Source organism: Marmota flaviventris, chromosome 5 (assembly GCF_047511675.1).
Source record: "Marmota flaviventris isolate mMarFla1 chromosome 5, mMarFla1.hap1, whole genome shotgun sequence".
Classification (NCBI taxonomy): Eukaryota; Metazoa; Chordata; class Mammalia; order Rodentia; family Sciuridae; genus Marmota; species Marmota flaviventris.
Window position 1 is genome coordinate 69407266 of NC_092502.1, and position 24506 is coordinate 69431771.

General features: G+C 39.9%; 1 protein-coding gene across 18 annotated transcripts in view; it reads right to left on the bottom strand.

Moving 5' to 3' along the window:
- The window catches only part of LOC114086611 (protocadherin gamma-C3), a 166738-nt gene that overhangs the window by 24762 nt on the left and 117470 nt on the right, over positions 1–24506 (bottom strand). The window contains exon 1 of one of the 18 annotated variants that reach the window (XM_027927941.2): positions 7079–9729. The exons of 16 other annotated variants lie outside the window; for them this stretch is intronic. In XM_027927941.2, coding sequence (XP_027783742.2) covers positions 7079–9508 — 2430 coding nt within the window. In that variant the 5' untranslated portion in view covers positions 9509–9729. Of the gene's footprint in view, positions 1–7078; positions 9730–24506 lie in introns of those variants that run through there. One more of the 18 variants, XM_027927948.3, reaches the window with a different exon arrangement.

Genomic DNA, 24506 nt, shown 5'->3' on the forward strand with positions numbered 1-24506 from the left:
TCCCTCCTTCGAGATCTGGTGAGACATGCACAGGTGCCAGCAGGAAAGCATGTTACTCCACAAGCAGCCCCACGCAGACATTTAGAGAGTAGTGCCACGAATGAACCAAAGGAGACAAAGCAAATTGCCACTAGGGATACAGCCAAGTATAAAGTCAGACGGGATTCTCCTTCCCTTGGAGCTGAAGATTCTCGAAGATCAGGAACAATTGGATGAGTGTCTTCCTCTAAGGACACGAGGAGAGTAACAGAGGTAGAAAGTGGTGGGCTACCACTGTCCTTCACCACAATGACAAGCTTCTGTGGTGGGAGATCAGCGGGGATGGGAACAGCTGTCCTGACCTCCCCAGCATATCGAGAGACTGCAAACAGGCTGGGATCTGGGGCCTCTAGGAGCTGATAGGAAACCCAAGCATTGTAACCTGAATCCAAGTCCACGGCAGTCACCTTGGTGACTAGGTGGCCAGCACCAACTGATGGAGGCAGTGCTTGAGGACATAAGGAACCAGGCCTGGCCCTTGGGCGGAGAACAGCTGGGGCATTGTCATTGAGGTCCAGAACAAATAGACGGACTGTCACAGTGCTGCTAAGAGGTGGGTTGCCCCTGTCCCGGGCCTGCACCTCAAACTGCAGTGTCTGTGTTTGCTCATAGTCAAATGATCGAGTAGCATGAACAGCTCCTGTTTGGGGGTTCAGAGAGATGAAGGAGGAAGCTGACACATCTCGATTTCTGGGCTCTAAGAGAGAGTAAGAGATAAGTGCATTCAAACCAGAGTCTGGGTCCGAGGCTGCAAGAGAGCAAAGCAGGTCCCCTGGGCGATTATTCTCAGGAACAAACACCTCATGTGATCTTTGGAAGAAGGAGGGTGGGTTATCATTCACATCAGAAATATTAAGGAAAATAGTCCTGTGGGTACTCAGAGGAGGGTTCCCAGCATCAGAAGCAGTGACCATGATGTCATAACTGGATTTAGCCTCTCGGTCCAAGGACCCAGCAGTCACAAGGGAGAACTGGTTCCTGAAGGCAGACTTGAGGGCAAATGGCAAGTGGTCAGGGATTCGAAGGCTCACATCTCCATTTGAACCCGAGTCGGGGTCCTGCACACTGATGAGTGCCACTACAGTGCCAGGTTCTGCACTTTCTGGGAGAGTTCCCAGCTCTGAAGTCACTGTGATGTGGGGGGCATTGTCATTTACATCCAGGAGATCCACCCGAAGGCTGCAATGTTGTTCCATGGCTGGAGAACCCCCATCACGAGCCCGCACATCAAATTCATAGTAATTCTCACTCTCGAAGTCTAGGGGCCCCTGAAGGGTAAGCTTTCCAGTGGTGGGATGCAGGTCAAAGAGGTTTCTCACACGATCAGGGGTGTGGCCACTGAAAGAAAATGTGACGTTACCACTAGGACCCAGGTCCGGGTCAGAGGCATTGAGCTGGATGAGCACCATGCCGGCTGGCGCGCTCTCCAAGACACTAATTCTGTAGCTGGATTGCTGGAAGGCTGGGGCGTTGTCATTTACGTCCAGCACAGAGACCCGGAGCTCCGCGGTGCCAGATCTTGGGGGGTTCCCTCCGTCTACAGCAGTCAGCACCAGGCGGTAGTCCGATTGCTTCTCCCGATCCAAAGGCTTCTCCAGGAGCAGCTCCGGGACGAGGCTGCCGTCGCTGCGTTTCTTGACATCAAGTGCAAAGTGTTCATTGGAGCTCAGTCTATAGCTGCTAATGGAATTGCTCCCCACATCTGCATCCTGAGCCTTTTCCAAAGGGAAACGTTGTCCTGGAGGAGCTGCCTCCCCGATTTCCAAGTCCAGCTGCTGCCGCGGAAATCGGGGGGCGTGATCATTCACATCTACGATCTCTACCTCTGCTCGGTACATTTCCAAAGGCCCTTCGGTTACAAACTCCAGGGGCACGATACAACTGGCACTGAGCCCACACAGTGCCTCTCGATCTATTGGATTCTTGATTAGCAGGGCTCCGCTGTCCAAATCCACACGGAAGTGTCTTTGGTTCACCTCTCCAGCGACCTGCAGCCTGCGAGCTGACAGACTCTCTGTATCCAGCAGGAAATCTTGGGCGACATTCCCTACAAAAGTCCCTTCCTGTGACTCCTCTGGGACCGGGTAGCGGATCTGCCCACAAACGTAACCCAGGTGGCAAAAGAGGAACAAAAGGGTAGCCCCCCACCCGAGTTCTACCCAGCTTCTCACCTTGCAGAGCATTGCTGCCACCCGCTAATTCTCTACTTGGTCCTGGGAAGCAGAAGAAGCCGACCCGCCCCAAACATCCACAGCAGCTGGAGACACCTATCTCCCTTTCCCCCGCGCCAGTTCTGGCGCGGCTTGGCCGGCACTGCAAGGGTTACGCGCCGTTTTTGCTGGTGGCGGGGTAGATTTGTCTGCCTTTCAACACCGGATTGGCAGACAGCGGCTCCTGGGCTCAGCCAATAGGCTGAGCAGAGAACATCCTAATAGCAGCAGGGTTAATGCGTCGCAGCATTGGAAGAAAAAAAAAAAAAAAAACAGAAAAAAAAAAAAACAACCAAACCCCACAAAATAATAAAATAACCCCCAACTTATCTTTTCACCTTCCTCCTGCTCAAAGGTATTTCTTTCATGGATCATTACCTCTTTGGAGAAGCAAACAACATATACGTATTCCCCCTCCCCAACAACCTACTCACCCCGCCCCTTTTCGGCGGGGAAAACAGCGACAGCCTGAGCCCTAGCAACCTGCAGCCCACTGAGCAAGTAGCCATTTGAGATTGGTCACTTTATTCAAGCCAGTGTTGTCATCAACCAATATCCTAAATGAGTAGCTTCTGTCCCAATCTGATTGTGTTAGAACAACAGCTAATTAAAAGCACTGCCATATACTCAAAACTCTGCCCCTCTGCAGATTATTCAGAACCATATCCATCCCTTTGCAAAAAAGGCTTACACATTAATGTGGCCAATTAAATTTATGCAGCACACGTTTTGATTGTAACAGGAGGTGCGGCAGAAAACAAACCACTCTTATTCAGACATTTGCTAGTAATACACTAAATTACCATTCATTGATTTCAAGGACAGTATGGGAACAGGGTGGTGGAAGCCAGGAGAGGGAGACTTCCCAAAACTGTAAGAATCAGCAGAGTCTGGGAGGTATAAAGGACTAGATCTCATTACCTGGCAGAATGCTAATGTTCACAAATTCAACAGCTTTCTTGAATAATTGGGATCAGCCACCAACAGCATTGTGCCTACAAATCCTCTTTATTTGACACCAATGGTGTTCTTGATATGTTGTTAATTACCAACAGAGACCATTTCAAAAGAGCAAGCTTTTCACTTAGCCCCAGGGGATCTCTTGTAGCTGGAGACTTGATCTCACCCCACCCCCTCTGTCATCCAGACCTCCTAGCAGCCTGGCTACTACCTTTGCACAAGAGCAAAAACACAATAAATTTTAAACTGTAGGTACCTCCAGACTGTAATCTGAGTGGCAAACGCATCAGAGCACAGAGAAAAATGCAACTTGATCTGGACATGATATATGTTAATTCATCCAAATTCTTAACTAGGTTACTACAGGCAGCCAAAACCAGGAAAAAAACAACAACAACAAAAAAAAAAAAACACCAACAAAAAAAAAAAAAAACAAAACAAAAAAAACGGTGTTCTTACAATCCCCTCATTTCCCCCAAACCTTTGATTTTCAGGAATACATACATATTTTTTTACTATGGTGAGGCCAGCAATTGACATTCTAGTTACAAAGAAAGGGATCTGGCATCTGTATTCTTATATAAAAACAAAATAAAACAAGCCCTGACACACACACACACACACACACACACACACACACACTCACCCCTTAAGTCTCTTCCCATGGGAATTATGGAGATGTAAAACATCTTGGTCTACCAAAGTGTTTATGCCAGAATTCACTATCTCAGTAAGTGGCATCATCATTCACCCAGCTACCTTAGAATTCAAGGAGTTTCTGTGTAGGGGGTGGGGGGGGGGGGAGGTCATTCTTGGCTCATTCCCATCCCTCTCTTCCTATATCATGTCAGTCAACAAGTTCTGATGATTTTATTGGAGTCATTTTAGTGTAGTCTGCCCTGCCACTGTGCTGGTTCAAGCATTTATCAATCCTCTCAAGTACTGCAATAGCCTTTGTCTCTCTTCCCAATGTCTCCAATGTATTTCACTTATGACTACCAGAATAATCTCTCTAAAGCAAGCAAACAGAAGATCCTGATGACATCGTGTGTGTGTGTGTGTGTGTGTGTGTGTGTGTATCAGTTCAAATTGACTATCATCTATAGTGAATAAAATGAAAACCCCTTGGCACAGTTAAAAGGTAATTCAGGTATTCCTGCCTACTTGCTTCACTTCATGGCCTGCAAAGACTGTTTTACACACGTGCTTTATAGTCCAACAATAGTAAAATACCCTTATCTCACACATGGAATTTCCTGCAAAGGCTCCTTCCTGACCCATTTCCCCTTTACTATTTGATAAGCTACTACTCATCTTTCAGTTCTTGGCTCAAGCATCATGACTGCCTCTATAAAGTTTTCCTGATTTCTCAGGCTGACTTAGGTATTTCTTCCTCTTTGAGGCCACTGCTTCTTCTGTAATTCAGAACCCATTTTCTTTCCTTTTATCTTGTTTGTCTCCTGTGGTATTCTGTATACCATAAGGGCAGACAGTGTCCTTTGATCTTTTACAGAGTCTAACACACAGGGGTGATAATAAAATGGTGAATATTAGCATTTATCAACTCAACGAATATTTATTAAATATTTGTTAAGTAAGTATTATCTTTATAGATGATAAAAATGTAGTTGAGAGCTCAAGAGACTTGTCTGAAGCTAAACAATTAGTATAGTACTATACTTGCAATTTCACATTTAAAAAAGCCCAGCCTGTTTTACTAGAATTGGAGCATCACAACACTTTAATACAACATACTCAAATTTTTATGCCAGATATTTGATACTGCCATCTCCAGATTCTGTTTTTCTGTGTTTGTTTGTTTGTTTTTGTAGTGCTGCAAATCAAAGCCAGGGCCTCCTGTATGCTAGGCACTGAGTTACTTTCCCAGCCCCACCTGTACACTTTTTTAAAACAGGTTTTTTGAGATATAGTTGACATACCATACAGTTCACATTTTAAAGTGTCCAATTTGATGGTTTTTAGTATATTCAACTACAGCAAGTTGATGCAATCATTAACACTATCTGATGCTGAAAAATTTTTGTCACACCCAAAAGAAACCCAATGGCCCAGGTACTAGTGGCTTAGGGAGATTTTTCTATTTAGATAACTGAAATATCATCTTATATCTTTCCTATAGTGCTCTTCTAGAGCTATCCTATATAATAATCAAAAGTTGGGAAATGTCATTAGAGTATTTTTTTTAAGTTGGAACTAACTCAATATAGCTGCTTCCTGTTTCTGTGAATGCCAGAATGACATTTTGCTTCATAAATATGCAAATGATGAACTGGCAGATTCTAGGGCAGTGGTTTTCAGTGTTCATACATTAGAATCACCTGAAAATACTAAAAAGGTACTAATGTCTGTGCCCCACCCCCAGAAATTGTGTCTGAGATGTGACCTGGGATTTAGAATTTTTACAAGATCCCTATTTGATCCTAAGGTGCACCCAAGTTTGAGAACACTGTTTTAGGGAAAATGCCAGTTGTTTTTAGGATGACCAGAAGAGCAGCAGGTGCTTCTATCTGGCTTTCATCCTTTCTTAGCCTTTCCATATATGATTCTACTTTGTTATTTTAGGCTCTCCTCATTTTGCTCATGTCAAAAGTATGTTTAAGAATTTTGAGTGGGTGAAGAATAAAAGTAGTAATAGAAATAACTAGTAATTTTTTAATAGCTGTGACATGCCAGGCACTGTGCTAAACACTTTACATACAGTGCATCATGCTTTAGTCCTATAAAACCCATGTTATTTTTTGCACATGAGAAAGAGGCTTAAAGGGGAGAGTAAGTAACTTGGTCAAGGACTCCTATGGTAAAAGCCTTGTCTAACTGCCAAATTCAAGATTTGATAGTAATATTATACTTAGTAACAAAATAATGCACTTAATGACAAAATAACAGAGGTTCTCCCACAATTGAGAGTTTGTGTAGGTTTCTCTCCAAGGCAAAGGCCCTGTAGTCATCAGCATGCCAGCATGAATGAATGAATGCTTTATCCTTCTAAGGAAATGAGTTCATCTACCTCTCACATTATATGTATACTTAAGAAAAATAATGCTAGAGGGGGTAGGAATAACAGTAGAGGCACATTTGTACTCTATATTCTTTCTTTTGCCTGGATTTTTTTCCAAAATAAATCATTACTTTTATAATTAGCAGTGATTATCTTTGGGTTTGGGGATTATAGTTACTTTTAAATTTTACTCTTTTTGTATTTTCTATATTCCCTACAGTGCTCATGCGTTACTGTTATAACATAAAATTATGTGGCAAATAACACACCCATTATTTCCAGTAGCATGCTTAAAATGAATTTAAAGGATACCTAGAATTTTATTTCATTCATAGATAATTATCTGAGAATGAGATAGAGGATCTGTGTTGGCAAATGAAAGTTATCAAAGAAACTTTAGTTTTGATGCAGATATAGCCATCATTTGAAAAGGACGAATGAGGTATATTGTATTCCTATCAGCTGCCACTGGTTAGAGGTATCCAGCAGGTGTTTCCCAAAACAAATGATGCCAAGCTAAATTCGGAGTGCTGAGATCTTAGATTATAGCTCAGGTGCATAATAGCAAGATTGCTTAGTTGTGATGGTAATTGAGGGTTGAGGGTGTAAATTTGGTCCACAGAGGAGGCAAATAACTTCACCCTGAAATGGAACTACAAATCACATTCTAATGGCTGACTTCCTCCCAAAGGCACTAAGTTTGATCTAGGAAGGACCAGATGAAAGTGTGTACACATAATGAGAAAAGCGTCTTCATCGTTTAAAACAGCCCCAATCCAAACCTTCCCAAACATGGTGCAGGAAACAAAAACAAAACAAAACATTTCAGGCATGACCTGCTAGCCCTTACCTGTCCAGGAGGGGCGCTCTCTGCCCCCAACACCTGCCTATAGAACACGGGATCGCAACTTCGTAGAGTGTTCTGGCGGCTGGCCAGCGGGCTGGCAGCCCCAGGTTTCTTCAGCAGTGGGTCGCTGCGGCGCGAGTCAGTGGTGAGGTACACCTGATGGTAAAGGTGCGGTGGCATCAGACCTCCCCGCACGGCGTCCGCGTGCAAAGAGGTCCCTGGTGTTCGGTACAGGGAGCTCACTGGGGCTCGGTATAGGTCCCGAGACTGCTTCCACTTGTAAACTTTGAATATGATAACTCCCAACACTGTGACTACGAACCCCACAGAGACCAAGATTAGAGAAAGAAGTAGGTAAAAGGTGAGGTTTTTATTCTGCTCCCGGGGAGCAGAGCCGGAGGGGAACTCGGCCCTGGCTTCTGGAGATTCCTCGGTTACGGACACCGTCAGGGTAGCGGTAGTGGATAGCGATGGCTCTCCATTGTCTGTGATCAAGACCGTGAGGGTCTGCCTGGACGAATCCGTGTCCTGGACTGGGCGAGCAGTACTGACTTGACCTGTGTGAAGTCCCACAGCAAAAAGGCTCTGGTTGGAGGCTCCCAAGAGGCTGTAGGAGAGCCAGGCATTGTGCCCTGCATCCGCATCCCAGCCTACCACCCGCGAGACCACGTGGCCTGCAGCGGTACCTCGAGACAACATCTCCACCGAATTCTGGCCAGGCCGCGGGTAGAGGACCTGGGGGGCGTTGTCATTGCGATCAGTAACAAAGATGTTCACACTGATGTTGGTGGTCAGGACCGGGGTGCCCCCGTCACTGATATGAGCTGTTAATTCAAACTCCCGCCTATCTTCGTAATCCAGGGGCACTAAAGATGACAAGACGCCACTGTCACGATTTATCGTGAAATAATGACCCACTAGCCCGGTTTCAGCGCCTTGCTCAAAGAGAAAGAAGGAAAGGCGAGCATTCTGTGGGGCGTCGGGGTCCCAGACGCTTAGGTTTAGTATTGGAACCCCAGGAAGATTATTTTCTTCAACATAAACGTCGTAGGAAGATTGGGAAGATTGTGGAGGGTTGTCGTTGACGTCGGACACTTGAACCCGCACTGTCGACAGAGCTGAGAGAGAAGGTGATCCCGCATCCCGAGCGGTGATGCTGAGGTTGTATTCTGGCGCTGTCTCCCGATCCAGGACTGCACTGGTTTTTAAAGTGAAATAATTCTTGAGGGAAGAAGTAAGACTGAAGGGAAGACCTGGTGGAACCTCGCAAGTCACCAGCCCGTTCTCACCAGCGTCCAGATCAGTTACACTGAGCAAAGCTATGACAGTCCCCAGGGGGGCATCCTCAGGGACTGGGCTGTACACGGAAGTGACTGTGATCTCTGGAGCATTGTCATTCACGTCCACAACCTCTACCAATACTTTGCAATGTGCTCCTTCGGGATTGGCGCCCTTGTCTTTGGCCTGGATGTAAATCTCGTGGAGTTTTGTGTCTTCGAAGTCCAGTCGACCCTTAATTGTTAGTACCCCAGTTACAAGGTCTAAGGCAAATAGTTCCCGCACGCCAGCGCGGTTGTGGCTGCCGAAGGAGTAAACGATTTCACCGTTGAGGCCTTCATCCAGATCCGTTGCAAGAACTTGAGCAACGCGAGTGCCAGGGGGTGCATCCTCCGGGACGCGCGCCCTGTACAAGGACTGATTGAAGGCAGGCGCATTGTCATTCGCATCCAGCACGGTGATGCGAATAGGAAGGCTAGTGGAGCGAGCTGGGGTTCCTCCATCCAACGCTGTCAGCACCAACTGGAGGCTTGGCTCTCGTTCTCGGTCCAGGGAGTGCTCCAGCACCAGTTCAGCATACTTGGTTCCGTCCTCCCGCGTCTGCACGCGAAGCGCAAAGTATTCGTTGTGGCTCAGTTCATAGGTTTGTAAAGAGTTGCTTCCTACATCGGGATCGTGCGCGCTCTCGAGCGGAAAGCGCGTCCCTGGCGCCATAGCCTCGCTAATCTCCAATTTCATTTCCCCGGTAGGGAAAGCGGGATTGTTGTCGTTGATGTCCTGGATCACCACTTCCGCGCTGAACAGCTCCAGAGGGCTCTCCACCACCAACTCCAGAGTTACAGTGCAGGAGGGCAGTGTCCCACATAGCTCCTCCCGATCCAGACGGTCGTTCACGAACATCTCTCCGGTCTCCCAGTTCACCTCAAAGAACCTACGGCTTGCTCCGGACACCACCCGGAGCCTGCGGGCTGACAGACTGCCCAGATCCAAACCAAGGTCTGCGACCACGTTACCCACAGTGAAACCCTTTTCTCTTTCCTCCAGGATCTCATAGTGAATGATGGTGGAAGCCTTGTTCAAGGCACCGAGCAGAAGCAAAACTCCTACCACTCTCCCGGTGCTTACCAGTCCGCTCCTCCAGGCCTCTGGGACCATCTCACTCAAAAGCAGTTCCTCTCAGCGGGTTCCAGATCGTCCCGGCGATTTCGCTGAGAAACTTTCAGCGGGTTAGCGCTTGGGCGCTAGGCGCGGAGTCGGACATGGCTTTCTGGGTGCCGCTGATTTGCTCGCCGGCTGTACAGCCTCTGCCTCATCCCGGGGCGCAGAAAGGGGACGGGCCGGGGCCAGATCTCCAGCGACTTCATTGGCCGACAGCGGCACACAGAGTCCCAGCCAATAACTGCACGAAGAATGCGCTAGCGCGGGGCTCTCGGAGCAAGACTCGCGCTAGCGCCAGGAACTTCACTTTTCTTTGGCGGCCTTCCAGAGTTTCCGGCCAGAGCGCCTTGTATTATCGGTACTGAGGGAAGTCCTACCACAGCCTGGAAAGCCAACCACGCGACGGTGAAGCTAGCTCTTCTGCGAGTCTCCAAGCCAAATCAGAACCTACTAAACACGTTTTTATCTCTTTCTTTGATCACAAGAAGAGAGATCAAACCAAACCACAATCTACACAACTTTGTGTGGGTAAAGACGCCAACAAACTTGGTTAGAGGACAGATAAATAGCTGGACCCTACTTGTAAAAGGAATTTAGTATTTCTGTGGAGATGTTAATCAGTTTTATAGGCTGGGGGTACAGCTCAGTGGTAGAGTGCTTGCCTCTCATGAATGAGGCCCCTTGGTTGGAGCCCCAGCACCAAACAAGAAAAATAAAATCAGTTTTCTTTTTAAATGAACTGTAGAGTTCCCTGTAACTTCCTCATAGAGCAAATCAAGAGGAGCAGAAATGCTGTTTGGTTTCACTGCCTTATAAAATTTTAAAATAAAATTCAGATTTTATTTCTTTTAAAACTGGATGTCATCATTCAGCTTTCATTTCTTAACTAGAAAGCAACGTGAAATTTCCCTACCCTGTCTTTGCCAAGGAGCATAATCTCAATTGGTTAGAATACAATCTCTCAAACATTTCTCTTGATCAACTCTTTTCTTGAGATCTTGGGTTCCTATGCCACGAGGAGAAGTTATATTGCTAGTGAATATTCACACACACACACACACACACACACACACAGAAACAGAGGGGGGGGTGGGAAAGAAAAAGCTAGGTTTGTACACCATCTAGGACCTTTATAAAATGGTTGAGATAATGACAGCAAAGTTCCACAAACTGTTTAGAGAAAACTAAAGGCTTTAGCCACAGAATAAAGAGCCCTGAATTTTCTACATTTAGGGTTGTAGTTACCAAACAAAATAGCAATTCTCAGGATAATGAATAAGAGAATCAATTATGAAATAAGTCAGAGTTGAACTGTATGCCTTGGATAAGAAACAAAACTCTAAGGGTTCCTGGATTCCTATCCTATTAAATTAATAAGACAGGTCAAGTGCCTAGTACAGAATTAACCTCAATTCATGATGCAAAGCACCCCACTAGATGCTCAATGTAAAGTTTTAGAGCCACATACTTTTCCTATATACTTGTCTTGGGCATCACTTGATTGCATATAGTGCTTTCCGAAGAGTAACTGAATCTTGAATAAGAAGTAGGCAGATAGGTTAGATATACAGATAGGTAGTAAGTTTATATATTTTCTGATGAGAAGCCATGTGATCTGTTTCCCCATGTCCTCAACACTTCAATTTATCTCTTAAGTACCCTTCTCCACGCCCCCCCCCCTTTTTTGGTACTGGGGATTGTACCCAGGGATGTTTTACCATTGAGCTACATCCCCACCCCAGTCCTTTTTTAATTTTATTTCTTTATTTTGGACATGGTATCACAAAATTGCTGTGTCTTGACAAATTGCTGAGGCTGGCCTCAAACTCACAATCCCCCTGCTTTAGCTTCCTGAGTTGCCAGAATTATAGGCCTATGCCACTGTGCCCAGCTAAAACCCCAAATTTCAAATGCGTAAGTTCACAATTGGTCAGACCACTCCGAAGCCTGATAGGCATTAGAAGACAGAATATATCAGAATTTCATGGAATCTGAATTAGAACAAGATATATTCCATGTTTGTATAATTATGTCAAAATGGATTCTACTGTCAGGTATAACTAAAAAGAACCAATAAAAATTTTAAATATAACCCAGTCATGTGTTACTCTCAGTTTGAGAACCAATGGCATAGGTTTCGAGAATTTTTTAGAAATGAGGAAATATTCTTTCTAGACCTACTGAGGCAGAATTTACATTTTGACAAAATACCTAGGTGATTTGAAAACCTTAAAGTTTGAGACGCACTAATCTAGTGAGTTATTCAGTGGGTTATACTAATTTATCAATCTCTTTTTCTTCCATTTACCATTAATTAATTCACAATCTGGATTTTGAAAAATTGCTATTTTTTATTTAAAGACAGATATCTGTAAATAAATAGTGCCAGGGGCACTTAACCACTAAGCCACATCCCAGCCCTTTTTTATTTTGAGACAGGATCTCACTAAGTTACTAAGGCTGGTTTCAAACTTGTAATCCTCCTGCCTCAACCTACCAAGTTGCTGGGATTAAAAGGCATGCACATTGTACCTTGTGAAAAACAGCTTTAAAAATTTAAGCAGTTTTCCCATTGATAATAAGGCCCATAATTTTTGTAAGACCTCTTCATAAACCAGTAGAAACTTCTGGAACTTATTCTCCACAGTAGCTAAGGTGAATGTTCTAAAATTTTAATTGGATCCTATAATCTTCCAGCTGCTCTTCAGTAGGTTGTACTGGTCTTGAAATAAAATACCAAATCCTTGAACTTTTCAACATGGAGGCGGAGGTCGATAAGCTCGAACTGACGATTTTGGACTTTCGGTCTCCATGTTTTGACTGTTATGAATGAAATGGCCGTGAGCATTGAAGTATACAAGTTTTGGGTTCCAGAAAGCTGACTCTGATCTGGATTACATTCAGTATAGGCTGGAATATGAAATCAAGACAAATCATCCTGATTCAGCAGGCTAGAAAAATCCAGTTACTGTGCTAAAGGAATTGTCAGCGATGAAGTCTCTGCTATCAATCTTTATATGCACGTTTTAAACAAGTTGCTGTTGAGCAGAAAGAGTCTAAGAGCTGCATTTATGCTACTTTGAATAAGTCTATGACCATGATACAAGAACTACAAAAGCAACAGATCTGGAGCTGTCACCACTGACTGAAGAAGAGAAAACTGTGACAGAGCAATTAAAATCTCACATAACAGACTCATGAAGAAATGGACTTGCAAAAGGAAACTAAGGAAGAGATCCATTCCAGAGAAATTTAGGAAGATGTCTTGTTAACAGTTGATGATTAGAGGTGGGGGGCTGGTAAAGGAGAGGAGGTTTGGCTTGAGTGACAGGGTAGTGATGTCTTTAATATGAATGGAAATATAAGAGCAGATATTATCTATATAAAATTTAGCTCCCACGATCCCTCCAAAAAGAAAAGTGGAATGGAAATGCAGGGATTTAAATATATATTTATAAATATACTCATTTTCTTTTCTTTTTTTTTTTTTTGTGATGCTGGGGTTTGAACCCAGGGCTTTGTACATGTGAGGCAGGTACTCTACCAACTGAGCTATATCTCCAGCCCAATGTACTTAGTTTTGCAGTTTTAACTAAGGAAGTCCCTTAACCCTATTTTGGACCTGTTTTTCTTTTTGTATAGTTGAGATAATGTAGATATTCTGCCTTATCATAAAAATAATGTTTATTTATATTTCAGGCAATCAGTGTGTGAATGAGTATGATTTAGAAATTAAAGAATAAGCAACATATTGTTTATATATATATTTGTATAAAACTTACATTTAAAAAAAATTTTAGTTGTAGATGGACACAATATCTTTACTTATTTTTATGTGGTGCTGAGGATTGAACCCAGTACCTCACATGTGCAAGGCTAGTGCTCTACCACTGAGCCACAACCCCAGCCCCCAAACTTCCATTTTTTGAAATGTTGATTATAGATGGGAATCATTATTGATGAGACCATTAATATATGATGTATAGGGGCTGGGGATGTGGCTCAAGAGGTAGCACACTTGCCTGGCATGCGTGCGGCCCAGGTTTGATCCTCAGCACCACATACAAAGATGTTTGTCCGCCGAAAACTGAAAAATAAATATTAAAAAAACCTCTCTCTCTCTCAAAAAAAAATATATATGATGTATAATCTCTCATAAAACCTAATTAATGTAATAAGTTAGCTTTTCTGTGATAACCTCACTTTTATTTATTTTCCTGTTCCTTCTGCCTGCTGATGTTGAACAACATGAGATTTTCTGAAAAAAAAAAAAAATCCTCTGCATAGTATCCAAATTTCCATGTCTTTTCCCTCCCCATATTCCATTTCACTTCTTTCAGTATGATCATAACCTAAGGAAGCCTTCTGATGGACTGTTCTTCTCCCAGGAAAGATTCTTTCACCTTTTTTCCTCTGCTTTGCTAATTTAAAAAAATTTTCAGGTCAGTTCAAATGTTATTTCCCAATAGAAGTCTTCTAGTAGGCCTCAGTTAAAACCAGGATCCTTTGTTGAACTCTCTCACACCTTTTTTTTTTTCACATTGAACATAGTAAATTTAAAATTATATAATTTTTTTTTGTTTAAGAATAATGCCTGACTTTTCCACAAACAAACAAACTCCAGTACAGGGACTATGGCATTTTGTGACAACTTGTATCCCTGTTATTTAGCCCAGTAGGCACTTTGTGTGTCTGTGTGTGTGTATGTGTGTGTTTGTGTGCACACATGTGCACACTGGGGATTAAATCAAAGCCTCATGCATGCAAAGCAAGTACTGTAGAATTGAATTATATTCCCAGCCCCATGGCTTTGTCTTTTATAGAAATTTTATTAAAGAGGAATTACAGACAGCCATTGCAGTACATTGAACTCTATAGAGATGGCTCTGGGGCAAGTGAGAGTCAGAGAGGCACTAAGCAACTCTGTACCTCACTGAGGAAAAATAACTACACATAGGCATAGGAGATCCTGAGAAGCTGAGAGGCAAAGTGTCCTCACATGCGTTCTTTGTGCAAACTTGCTGAGAGAGCACAAGAAGCACCCAGATGCTTAGGTCAACTTCTCAGACTTTCTAAAAAATGTTTAGGTGGAAGACCACATCTGCTAAAGAGAAAGGAAATGTTGAAGACAGGGCAAAGGTAGACAAGACCTGTATAAAAGAGAAATGAAAATCTAGTTCCCTATTAAAAGGAGGGGGAAGAAGTTCAATGTTTCCAATATACCCCATAAGCTTCAGCCTTCTTATTTTTTCTGAGTATCACCCCAAAATCAAAGAGGAATATCCTGACCTGTCCATTAAAGATATTGCAAAGAAACTGGGAAAGATATGGAATAACACTGCTGCAGATAGAGGACGAACAGCTTTATGAAAAGAAGGTCTTTAAGTTGAAGGAAAAATGTGGAAAGGATATTGTTTAATACCAGGCTAAATAAAAGCCTAATACTGCACAAAAGGGGATCATAAAGGCTAAAAACTTTAAAAAAAAAGTTAAGAGAAGGAAGATGAGGAGAGAAAGATGATGATGAAAGTTAGTTCTATCATACTTTTTTGCTTATCTACAAAGCATTTAAGCCCCCTGTACACAACTTACTCCTTTTAGAGAAAAATTTTGAAATGTGAAATGTGAGGCTAACATTTGTTTTTAAACTCTGCAATGTTTACTTTGTACAGTTAATACACTACTGAATGTGTTATGTGTGTGTGTGTGGTGTGTGTGTTAGGGATTGAACCCAAGGGTGCCCTACCACGAACTATATCCCCAGACATTTGTTTGTTTGTTTATTCATTCATTCATTCATAGATGGGGTATTGCTAACTTGCTGAGGCTGGCCTCAGCCCCCTAAGTATTTGGGATTATAGGGATATGCCACCACATTTGGCTGAATGTGTCTTTTGATTGCCCTGTCCTGATGGTATTTCCAATTATCATAAACTTTGCCTGATATAATATGGGGGTTGTAAATGGTCATGGGTATTTAAAGCAGGGTCTTGTTGGTACACAGCAAAAATTAATTAAATATGGGGATGGTAGTTCTTCCATCTTTAGTTATCTCTGATGTAGTTTATATGAATAATTGTTTTGCTAACTGAACACCCCTCTGTAATTGAAGGGGAAAAAAAAGCTGTAGCTGTTTTCTTGACATTCTGAATGGTTCTAGGTAAATATACCTTTTATTAGAAAAAGAAGTGGAGTTGGGGATGTAGCTCAGTGGTAGATCACTTACCTAGGAAAAGCAAAGGCCCCCTGGGTTTGAGCCCCAGGTTAGAAAGAAATAAAGAGAAAGAAAGAGGGGGTTGGAGGGAGGGAGGGAGAGAGAGGGAGAGAGGGAGAGAAAGAGAGAGAGATCTAAAATATTTAATCTTTTCTATCTAGTTTCTTTCATTTACCATAATGTCAAATCCAGCTTTTGACTATTCCCTAAAATCTGTTTTCTCTAAACTTCCTCATCCTCTAGTCCAATCAGAAATTCAGAAATCATTTTAAACATCTGCAACCCCATGTCCAATTCATCACCAATCCATGTCAATGCTTACTACCTCCAAAATATATTTTGAAACCATCAATTATGTTCCCTGTCTACTGCCACCACTTGAGTCAAAGCCACCTTAAACATTGTGAGAGCTTTCTCTTTGATATTCTTACTTCCTCTTTTGCTCTCTAAGATCCATTTCACACATGTAGAAACGTGAGGCTTCTTTTAAAAAGTCTACATTAAATTATTTATTTTTATTGCTAAAAATAGTGCTTGGCACTCAGACTAGCTATATGATTTGTGGGGCTAATGCAGAATAAAAATAGAGAGTTTTGTTTGTTTGTTTGTTTTTGTTAAAAAGTACTAAGAATTTCAAGATGCTACAGTAGAGCATTAACCCAAGAGCAGGTGATTTCCAAGCATGGGTCCCCAGGTGTGGAGCCTGTGTAACTGCACAGGTCACATGCCCATGAAGATGGCCCTGCCTGGAACAGGGGAAACCCTCAATAAATATTACCTGATATTAATTTTTAACACTGAGTAATTGCCTAATTACCTGATATTATTCCCATAGGATCAGTAATATCAGAAAATCCTATTCAACATTGAACTCAAGAAAAATTACACATAATACTCTTTAAAATCCTAAATATCATCGAGTAATCTTTCAATTTGGTTTATCTATTTGAAGAGCATTCTAAGGATAAATGAAGGAATCATCTGAGGAAAAATGGAATATAAAGATAATCTTATTAGCAAACAAATATATACTTAGGTGGGAGATTCAGGGATTTGGTGAAGAATCTGGTTTAGCCTTAAATATTTATCTGAAGTTTACATGGATATTTTTTCACACTTTAATTCTTTGATTTGAACAGATGACCTGTGAATTTTAAGAATAAGTTTTAAGGGCTAGAGGTGTGGTTCAGTGATAGTACTTGCCTAGCATGTGCACGGCCCTGGGTCAATTCCCAATACTGAAAAAAAAAAGTTGTTTTATAAGCTCTCCATCCTATCTAATCTTTGAATAATAAGAAATCATCACATCAAAATATTTTGGAGCAACAATGATTTTAGAGGTAAAAAACTTAAGAAAAAAGATGTTTATAATTTTTCCCATGTGCCATTTTCTAGTCTTGATCACATTACTCTCTTACTGTTTATTACATCACAAAGCTTAAATGTATCAGGAAACTACTGCAAAATTATTACTAAATTTGTCCACATGAAAATCTTCCAAGAGACCTAAATTCTTCTCAAAGAGATAGAATTTGCTAGCTTTAATTTTGTCCCAGCATGTTGCTATTACATTGTTATCTAAATTATTATTTTCTCACCAAATGAGTAGCCTTGTATGTTTAAGTTATTTATTTTTTAAAATTAAGTAATTCATTATATACTTATAATTTGAAGAAGAAAAAATGTAACTTTCTGATCATTAAAATTTTCTGGCATTATAGAATTTTAGTACATGATAAAGATGCTATCTCATGTCACTGGGACAAAGATGAAGCTTTTAATAAATAGTGTTGAGATAATGGATAGCCATTTAGAAAAAATAAACTTAGATCCAAACCTCAGCCCATGCAGGAATAAACTTTAAATAGATTGGGAATTTAAATGTAAAAACCAAAAAGTCATATAAGTACTAGATGAAAACAGTGATGAATGTTCTTATAACCTAAATGTGGGGAAAGGCTTTCTAACTCTGACTCAAAACCTAACTAAAATACCAGAAAAGATCAATTTTTTGATCATATAAAAATAAAGGAGAGGGCTGGGGTTGTGGCTCAGTGGGCGAGCTCTCACCTCGCACGTGCAAGGCCCTGGGTTCGATCCTCAGCACCACATTAAAAAAAAATAAGTGAAATAAGGGTATTGTGTCCAACTACAACTAAAAAATAAATATTAAAAAAAGGAGGAAAATTTTGCATCATAAAAAATGGCATAAGCATAATCAAAAGGCAATGACATAGGAGAAAATATTTGCAACTTATATATCTTGGAAAGAGATAATATCCCTAATATATAAGCAATATTTTATAATTTTAGGACAAAACACTTAAAAACCTAATAGAAGGAAGGTACTGTGTAATGAGATTGACCAAGTTATGTTATGTGCATTACAAATATGGCATGATGAATCCCACTAGTACATATAATCTACCAATAAGATATTAGAATCTCTCATGAGGTTAAATAGGCTTAAGAGCATATAGGTTTTTATATATTTAAGAGCATATATATATATGTATATGTATGTTCTTAAACATATAAAAACCTAACCAACCTCATGAGAGATTCTAATTAAAATTATGTTGAGATTTCTTTTTTTACTAATCAGATTGGCAAAAAGTTTTTAAATGTTTGACAACACACCACATAGATGAGACTATGAGATAATAGGCATTCTCATTTGTTTGTAGGAATGCAAAATGGTAGAGCCTATATTGAAGGAAATAGATCTATCAAAATGCCATATCCCTATATACCCTATAATCACATTATTAGGATTTTATTCTGAATATGTGCCTCAAAAATGACAAAAACACATATACACTGGGTTATTCATTGAAACATTATTTGTAACTGCAAAAATACCAGACACTGCCTAAATGACAAATTATAGACTGATTATATGCAGACTGGTTATATCACAGATTGTCATATGTGTGTGATGAATGGAATTTTATGAAGCTATTTTAAAAAATGAAGATTCCTGTATATTGATATAGAATGATTATTTTAGTCAGCTTTTTTGCTGCTGCGACTGAAACACCTGATAAGAACAATTTTAGAGGAGGAAAAGTTTATTTGGTGCTCACAGTTTCTGAGGTCTCGGTCCTCAGTGGTTGGCTCCATTGGTCTGGGTCCAAGGTGTGGTAGAACATCATGGCAGAGGAGTGTGGTGGAGGAAAGTGGCCCAGGCCATGACACCAGGAAGCAGAGAGAGACTGTAGGCAGGTAGTGTATGGATGGAGGATGTGGGTCATGGGAGGTGTGTGCCTTTGGGTTATATATTTTATCTTTAGTCTATAGTCTCTTTCTGTTACCACCCAGTTAATTCCTATCAGGGGATTAATGCACTGACTTGGTTAAGCCTCTCATAACCCAATCATTTTACCTTTAAAGTTTCTTGTATTGTCTCACACATGAGCTTTAGGGGGACATCTGATATCTAAACCATAACAATAACTTTCAGGATATATAATTTTTTTCTTTTAACCTTGTAGAACTAGCTATACCACTGTAAACAATTAGGAAACTGATCAAAATACGTGAAAAAATACTTCTAGTCATTGGCTCAAAAGTCAGTACAGGACTACAACACAAGAGAGAAAGAAAGTAAATGAAGATCTCTAAACTAGAATATCCAGTTTTTTGCCTTGAAGCAACTTTCAGACCATGAGACAGAAAAGAGGAATTTAAAGAAAAACAACAGGTTTAGTCGAGTTGATGGATACAGATTCGAGTTTGAAGAGACTAAAGCAGTCAGAATCTGTGAACAGAAGAATACTGAGAAAATGAAGCTACACAAATAACTCCAGAAATCTGGATGAGATCTCCTTGAGTCTTTGGCTGAATAATAATCTGAGCATTCATAGATGGGCATTCCTTCAAAGCTGGGCAAACAACAAACTCCAGAGAGCTATACATTGAAGAATTCTTGGAGATAACATGGGACTGGGACCATTTGAATTTCACTCAGCCAGAATAAAGAGACCGTGCTGAATACTCAGAGCAATAAAAAAGGTAAAAATTTAGCAGTAGTGTACCCTTCAGAAAAAGTTACTATAGATGTGTCTTAGTGTAGTTTAAGAATAAACCTTGTGCAGCGTACAGTGGTGCATGACTGTAATCCCAGCTACTCAGGAGGAATGAGACAGGAGAATTGCAAGTTTGAGGCCAACCTGGGCATCTCAGCAAAACTTTGTCTCAAAATAAAAAAATAAAGAGGACTGGGGATGTAGCTCAGTGGTACAGTGCCCATTGTACAGTACAATCCCAGTACTAAACAAACAAATAATGTCTGTCGTCCAATAAAAACATTATAATACAAACAATCGAAAATTGTGACCCCAAACCAGAAAGAAAATTATACCTAGAAATGGGAGAGGTGAGAAAATAAGCAGGCAAGGACTTTATTTTTATTTTTGTGCTGGGGATTGAAGCCAGGGTCTTGCAAGTGCCAACACATGCTCTACCACTAAGCTACACCTCAAGCCCCAAAGACAAGTACTTCAAAAGAGATATTATAAATGTGTTTGAAGATGTAAAGGAAAATATGATGATAATGAGGAGAGCCCCTGGAGAGAAATGAAAGAATTAAAGGGAACTCCTAAAAGTGAAAAAAATCAAGTATGTGAAGTGAAGTGAAAACACCATTGGATAAGATTAGCAGCATACTAGATACTGAAGAGATCACTAAATTTGACCACATAGCAATGGAATCATCCAAACTGAAACACATGGATAAAAATGATTGGGGGTGAGGGCAGACAAGAACAGAAGCTCAGAGACCTGAGGGGAAATATCAAGCAGTTTAACAAGTGATTTTGGAGTCCTATACTTGCAGGGGAGGAGTATGTGTATCTGAAATTTCGAATAAATATAGCTTTAAATTTCATAAATTTGAAGAAAATTATAAGCCCAAAGAAGCAAAATACTCAATGAAGAAAAATACACCAAGGTACATCACAACCAAATTATTGAAAATCATTGACAGAGAAAAATTTAGAAGTAGCCAAAGGGGAAAAAATATCAAATACAGAGAAAGAAGATAAGATGGCAGATTTCTAATCAGAAAGAAAATAAGGCAGAAGAGAAAAGACAACATAATTAAAGTATTATAAGAAAAAAAGGTCTTCCTAGAAGTCTATATTGAGCAAAATTATCCTTTATGAAATGAAAGTGAAATAATTTTAGGAGTTTTCACCACAAACAGAAAAAGTATGTAATATATATATTAAATAGCTTGATTAGCCATTCTACAATGTATACACACATCAAAATCAGGTTGTATCATAAATGAAATCATAAGTGAAATGTATACAACTTTTACTTGTCAACAAAAAATTAAACAAATTAAGGTGAAATTAAGATTTTTTATATTTACTTTTTAGTTGTAGGTGGACATAATATCTTTATTTCATTTTTTTTAATGTGGTGCTGAGGTTTGAACCCAGTGCCTCATGTGTGCTAGGCAAGCACTCTACCACTGAGCCATAGCCTCAGCCCCAAAGATTTTTTTTTTTGACAAACAAAAATCTGAGAACATTGCAACCAGAAAACCATCAATATAAGAAATATTAAAGGGCTGCAGTGGCATACATCTGTAATCCCTGGGGCTCGGGAGGCTGAGGCAGGAGGATTGCAAATTCCAATCCAGCCTAAGCAACAATGAGGTGCTAAGCAATTCAGTGACACCCTGTCTCTAAATAAAATACAAAATAGGGTTGGGATGTGGCTCAGTGGTCAAGCGCCCTTGAGTTCAATCCCTGGTACCAAAAAGAAAAAAAAAAGAAAGAAACATTAAAGGAAATTCTTTAGTCTGAAAAGAAAGGATACTAGATGCAAACTTGGATCAATATCAAGAAATTAGTGAAAGAAATGGTAAAAATGTAGGCTAAATGTTAAGACTGTTCATTTTGCTGGGTGCAGTGGTGCATGCCTGTAATTCTAGAGATCTGTAGGCTAAGACAGAGGATCTCATGTTCAAGGCTGGCTTCAGTAACTTAGAAAGACCCTGTCTCAAAAAAAAAATTTTTTTTCCAAAGGGGATTGGGGATGTGGCTCAGTGGTAAACCACACTGGGTCTAATTCCCAGAACAACAACAACAAAAATGACTTCACTTTTAATTTCTTTAAAATATAATTGTGATTTAAAGCCAAAATAATAGCATATTATAGGCTTCTAATATTTGTAGAAGTAAAGTGTGTGACCGTAGCACAAAATACCAGAGGAAGAAAAGGTAATTAAATTGTTAGGGGTAAAAATGGGAGTTCATAACCCACTTGAATCAAAGTGTGAAATATGATATGTCAAGAACTATGTAATGTTTTGAACAACCAACAATAAAAATTTTAAAAAAATTGTTATAAGGTATTCACATTATATGTTAAGGAATAAACTATTATTTAAAGTAGATGGTGATAAGTTAAAGATTACATACCATAAACCATAAACCCTAGAACAATCACTCACAGAATTAAAAAGGACTTCTTATCAACTATTAGCAGACAGAATAAAATACTAAATCATACTCAACTAATTTGAAAGAAGGCAGGGAAAGATGGAAAAAAGGACTAAACAACGGATGGGATAAGGAGGAAATGAAATGCAAGATGACAGACAATAATCCCAATCATATCAATATTACATTACATGGAAATGGTCTGCATGTAACAATTAAAAATCTGATATTTTCAAAATAAATCTAAAGGCAACATCCAACTATCTATAGAAAAATGTACTTCATGTATAAAGGGTGAAAAAAGATAATTCTTGCAAAAACTAATTATAAGAAAGCTGAGGTGGCAGTGTTAATATCAGAATAAGGTAGGCCTTAAGATAAGATATACTATCAGGGATAAAGGTAAAATGATAAAAAGGCCAATTTATCAGGCTGGGGATATGGCTCAGTTCATATAGTGCTTGCCTTGCATGCACAAGGCCCTGGGTTCAATCCCCAGCAAAACACACACACACACACACACACACACACACAGTCAGAATGTTGACATTCATTAAAAAGCATGATATATAGAGAAATAAATTCACAAGAGAAAAAAATTCATTAAACTTCTATTGAAATTTAAAATTTTTGCTCTGAAAAAGTCCTGGTTAAGATGGAAAAGGTAAACCATAGACTAGAAAAAAGTATTTCCAAACCACGTCTGACAAAGGACTAATATCTAAAATAAAATATACAAAGAACTACCTAAACTCAACAGTTATAACAATTTGAAAATTCTGATTAGATGGCTGGGGATGTAGCTCAGTAGTAGATACTTTCCTAGCATGCTTGAGGACTTGGGTTCAAACCCAAGGACCGCCCCCCACCCAACACACAAAATTCCAATTAGAAAGTGGGCCAAAGAAAGAAAGCAGACTTATCACTGAAAAAGATATATGGATGACAAAAAAAATCTAAGAAAACATATTCAACATCACTAGTCACTGTAAATATGCAAATTAAAACCACAGTGAGATGTCATACATCTATTTTTAAAGCTAAGATAAAAAATAGTGACAATACCAAATGCTGGTGAAATGTGCAGAAAATGGATCTCTTGCACACTACTGATGGAAATGAAAAATGGGAGGGGAAGGGGGGATAGGAAGGGCATCAGAATAAAATAGACATTATTATTGCCTTTTGCATATAGGTGACTGTATGACCAAAGTGATTCTGCAACCTGTACAATCAGAAAAATGAGAAATTATACCCCATTTGATTCAAATGTATGAATTGTCAAGATCATTGTACTGTCATGTGTAACTAATAAAAAAAAAAGAAAAATGGGTCCTTTGGAAAATAGTTTGATAGTCTCTATAAAGCTAACCATACATTGTCATATGATACAGCAATTACACTCCTGGATGTATATGCCACAGAAATCAAGACTTATGCCACAAAAACTTGTATACAATGTTCATAGCAGCCTTACTCAAACATCTTCCAAGAGGTGAATGATTAGTAATAAAATATTATTCAGTAATGAAAAGGAGCAGATTCTTGGTATCTAGAGAAACTTTGAAAGATGTTAAGGGCATTATACTGAGTGAAAAAAATGCAGTCTCAAAATGTTACATACTTGTTACATCATTTATATAACATTACAAAATTATAGAGATTATGAACAGATTAATGATTTCCAGAGATTAGGAGAAAGGGTAGGATAAAAAAGTTCCTTCTGGTGATAGAACAGTCCTATAATTAATTGTGGTACCAGTTATAAAAATATGTATATGTGGTAAATTTTCATAGAATTATTATATAAACACACAAATAAGCACATATTAAAAACTATTGAAATATGAATATAGCCTATAGATTCTAGCAATGTCAATTTCTTTGATTTGATATTGTACTGCAATTATTATTGGGGGAAGCTAAGCGATTAATACCCAAAACCTCTCTACATTATTTTTGAAAATTTCTGAGAGTATATTGTGACTTTAAAATAAGAGACTTTTTAAAATCAGCATACTATATTTATACAGCCACATCAATGTTTATAGCAGCACAATTCACAACAGCCCAAGTTATGGAAACAGCCTAGGAGCCCATCAACAGATGAATGAATTAAGAATATGCAGTATGTATACATAATGGAGTTTGACTTGGCCACTAAGAAGAATGAAATTATGGCATTTTCCGGTAAATGATGGAACTGGAGAACATGTTAAGTGAAATAAGCCAGACTCAGAAACTCAAGGGTCAAATGTTTTCTCTCATATGCAGAAGTAAGAGCAAAATAAGGGGGGAAAGGAGGGGAAATCGGCATGAAATAAGA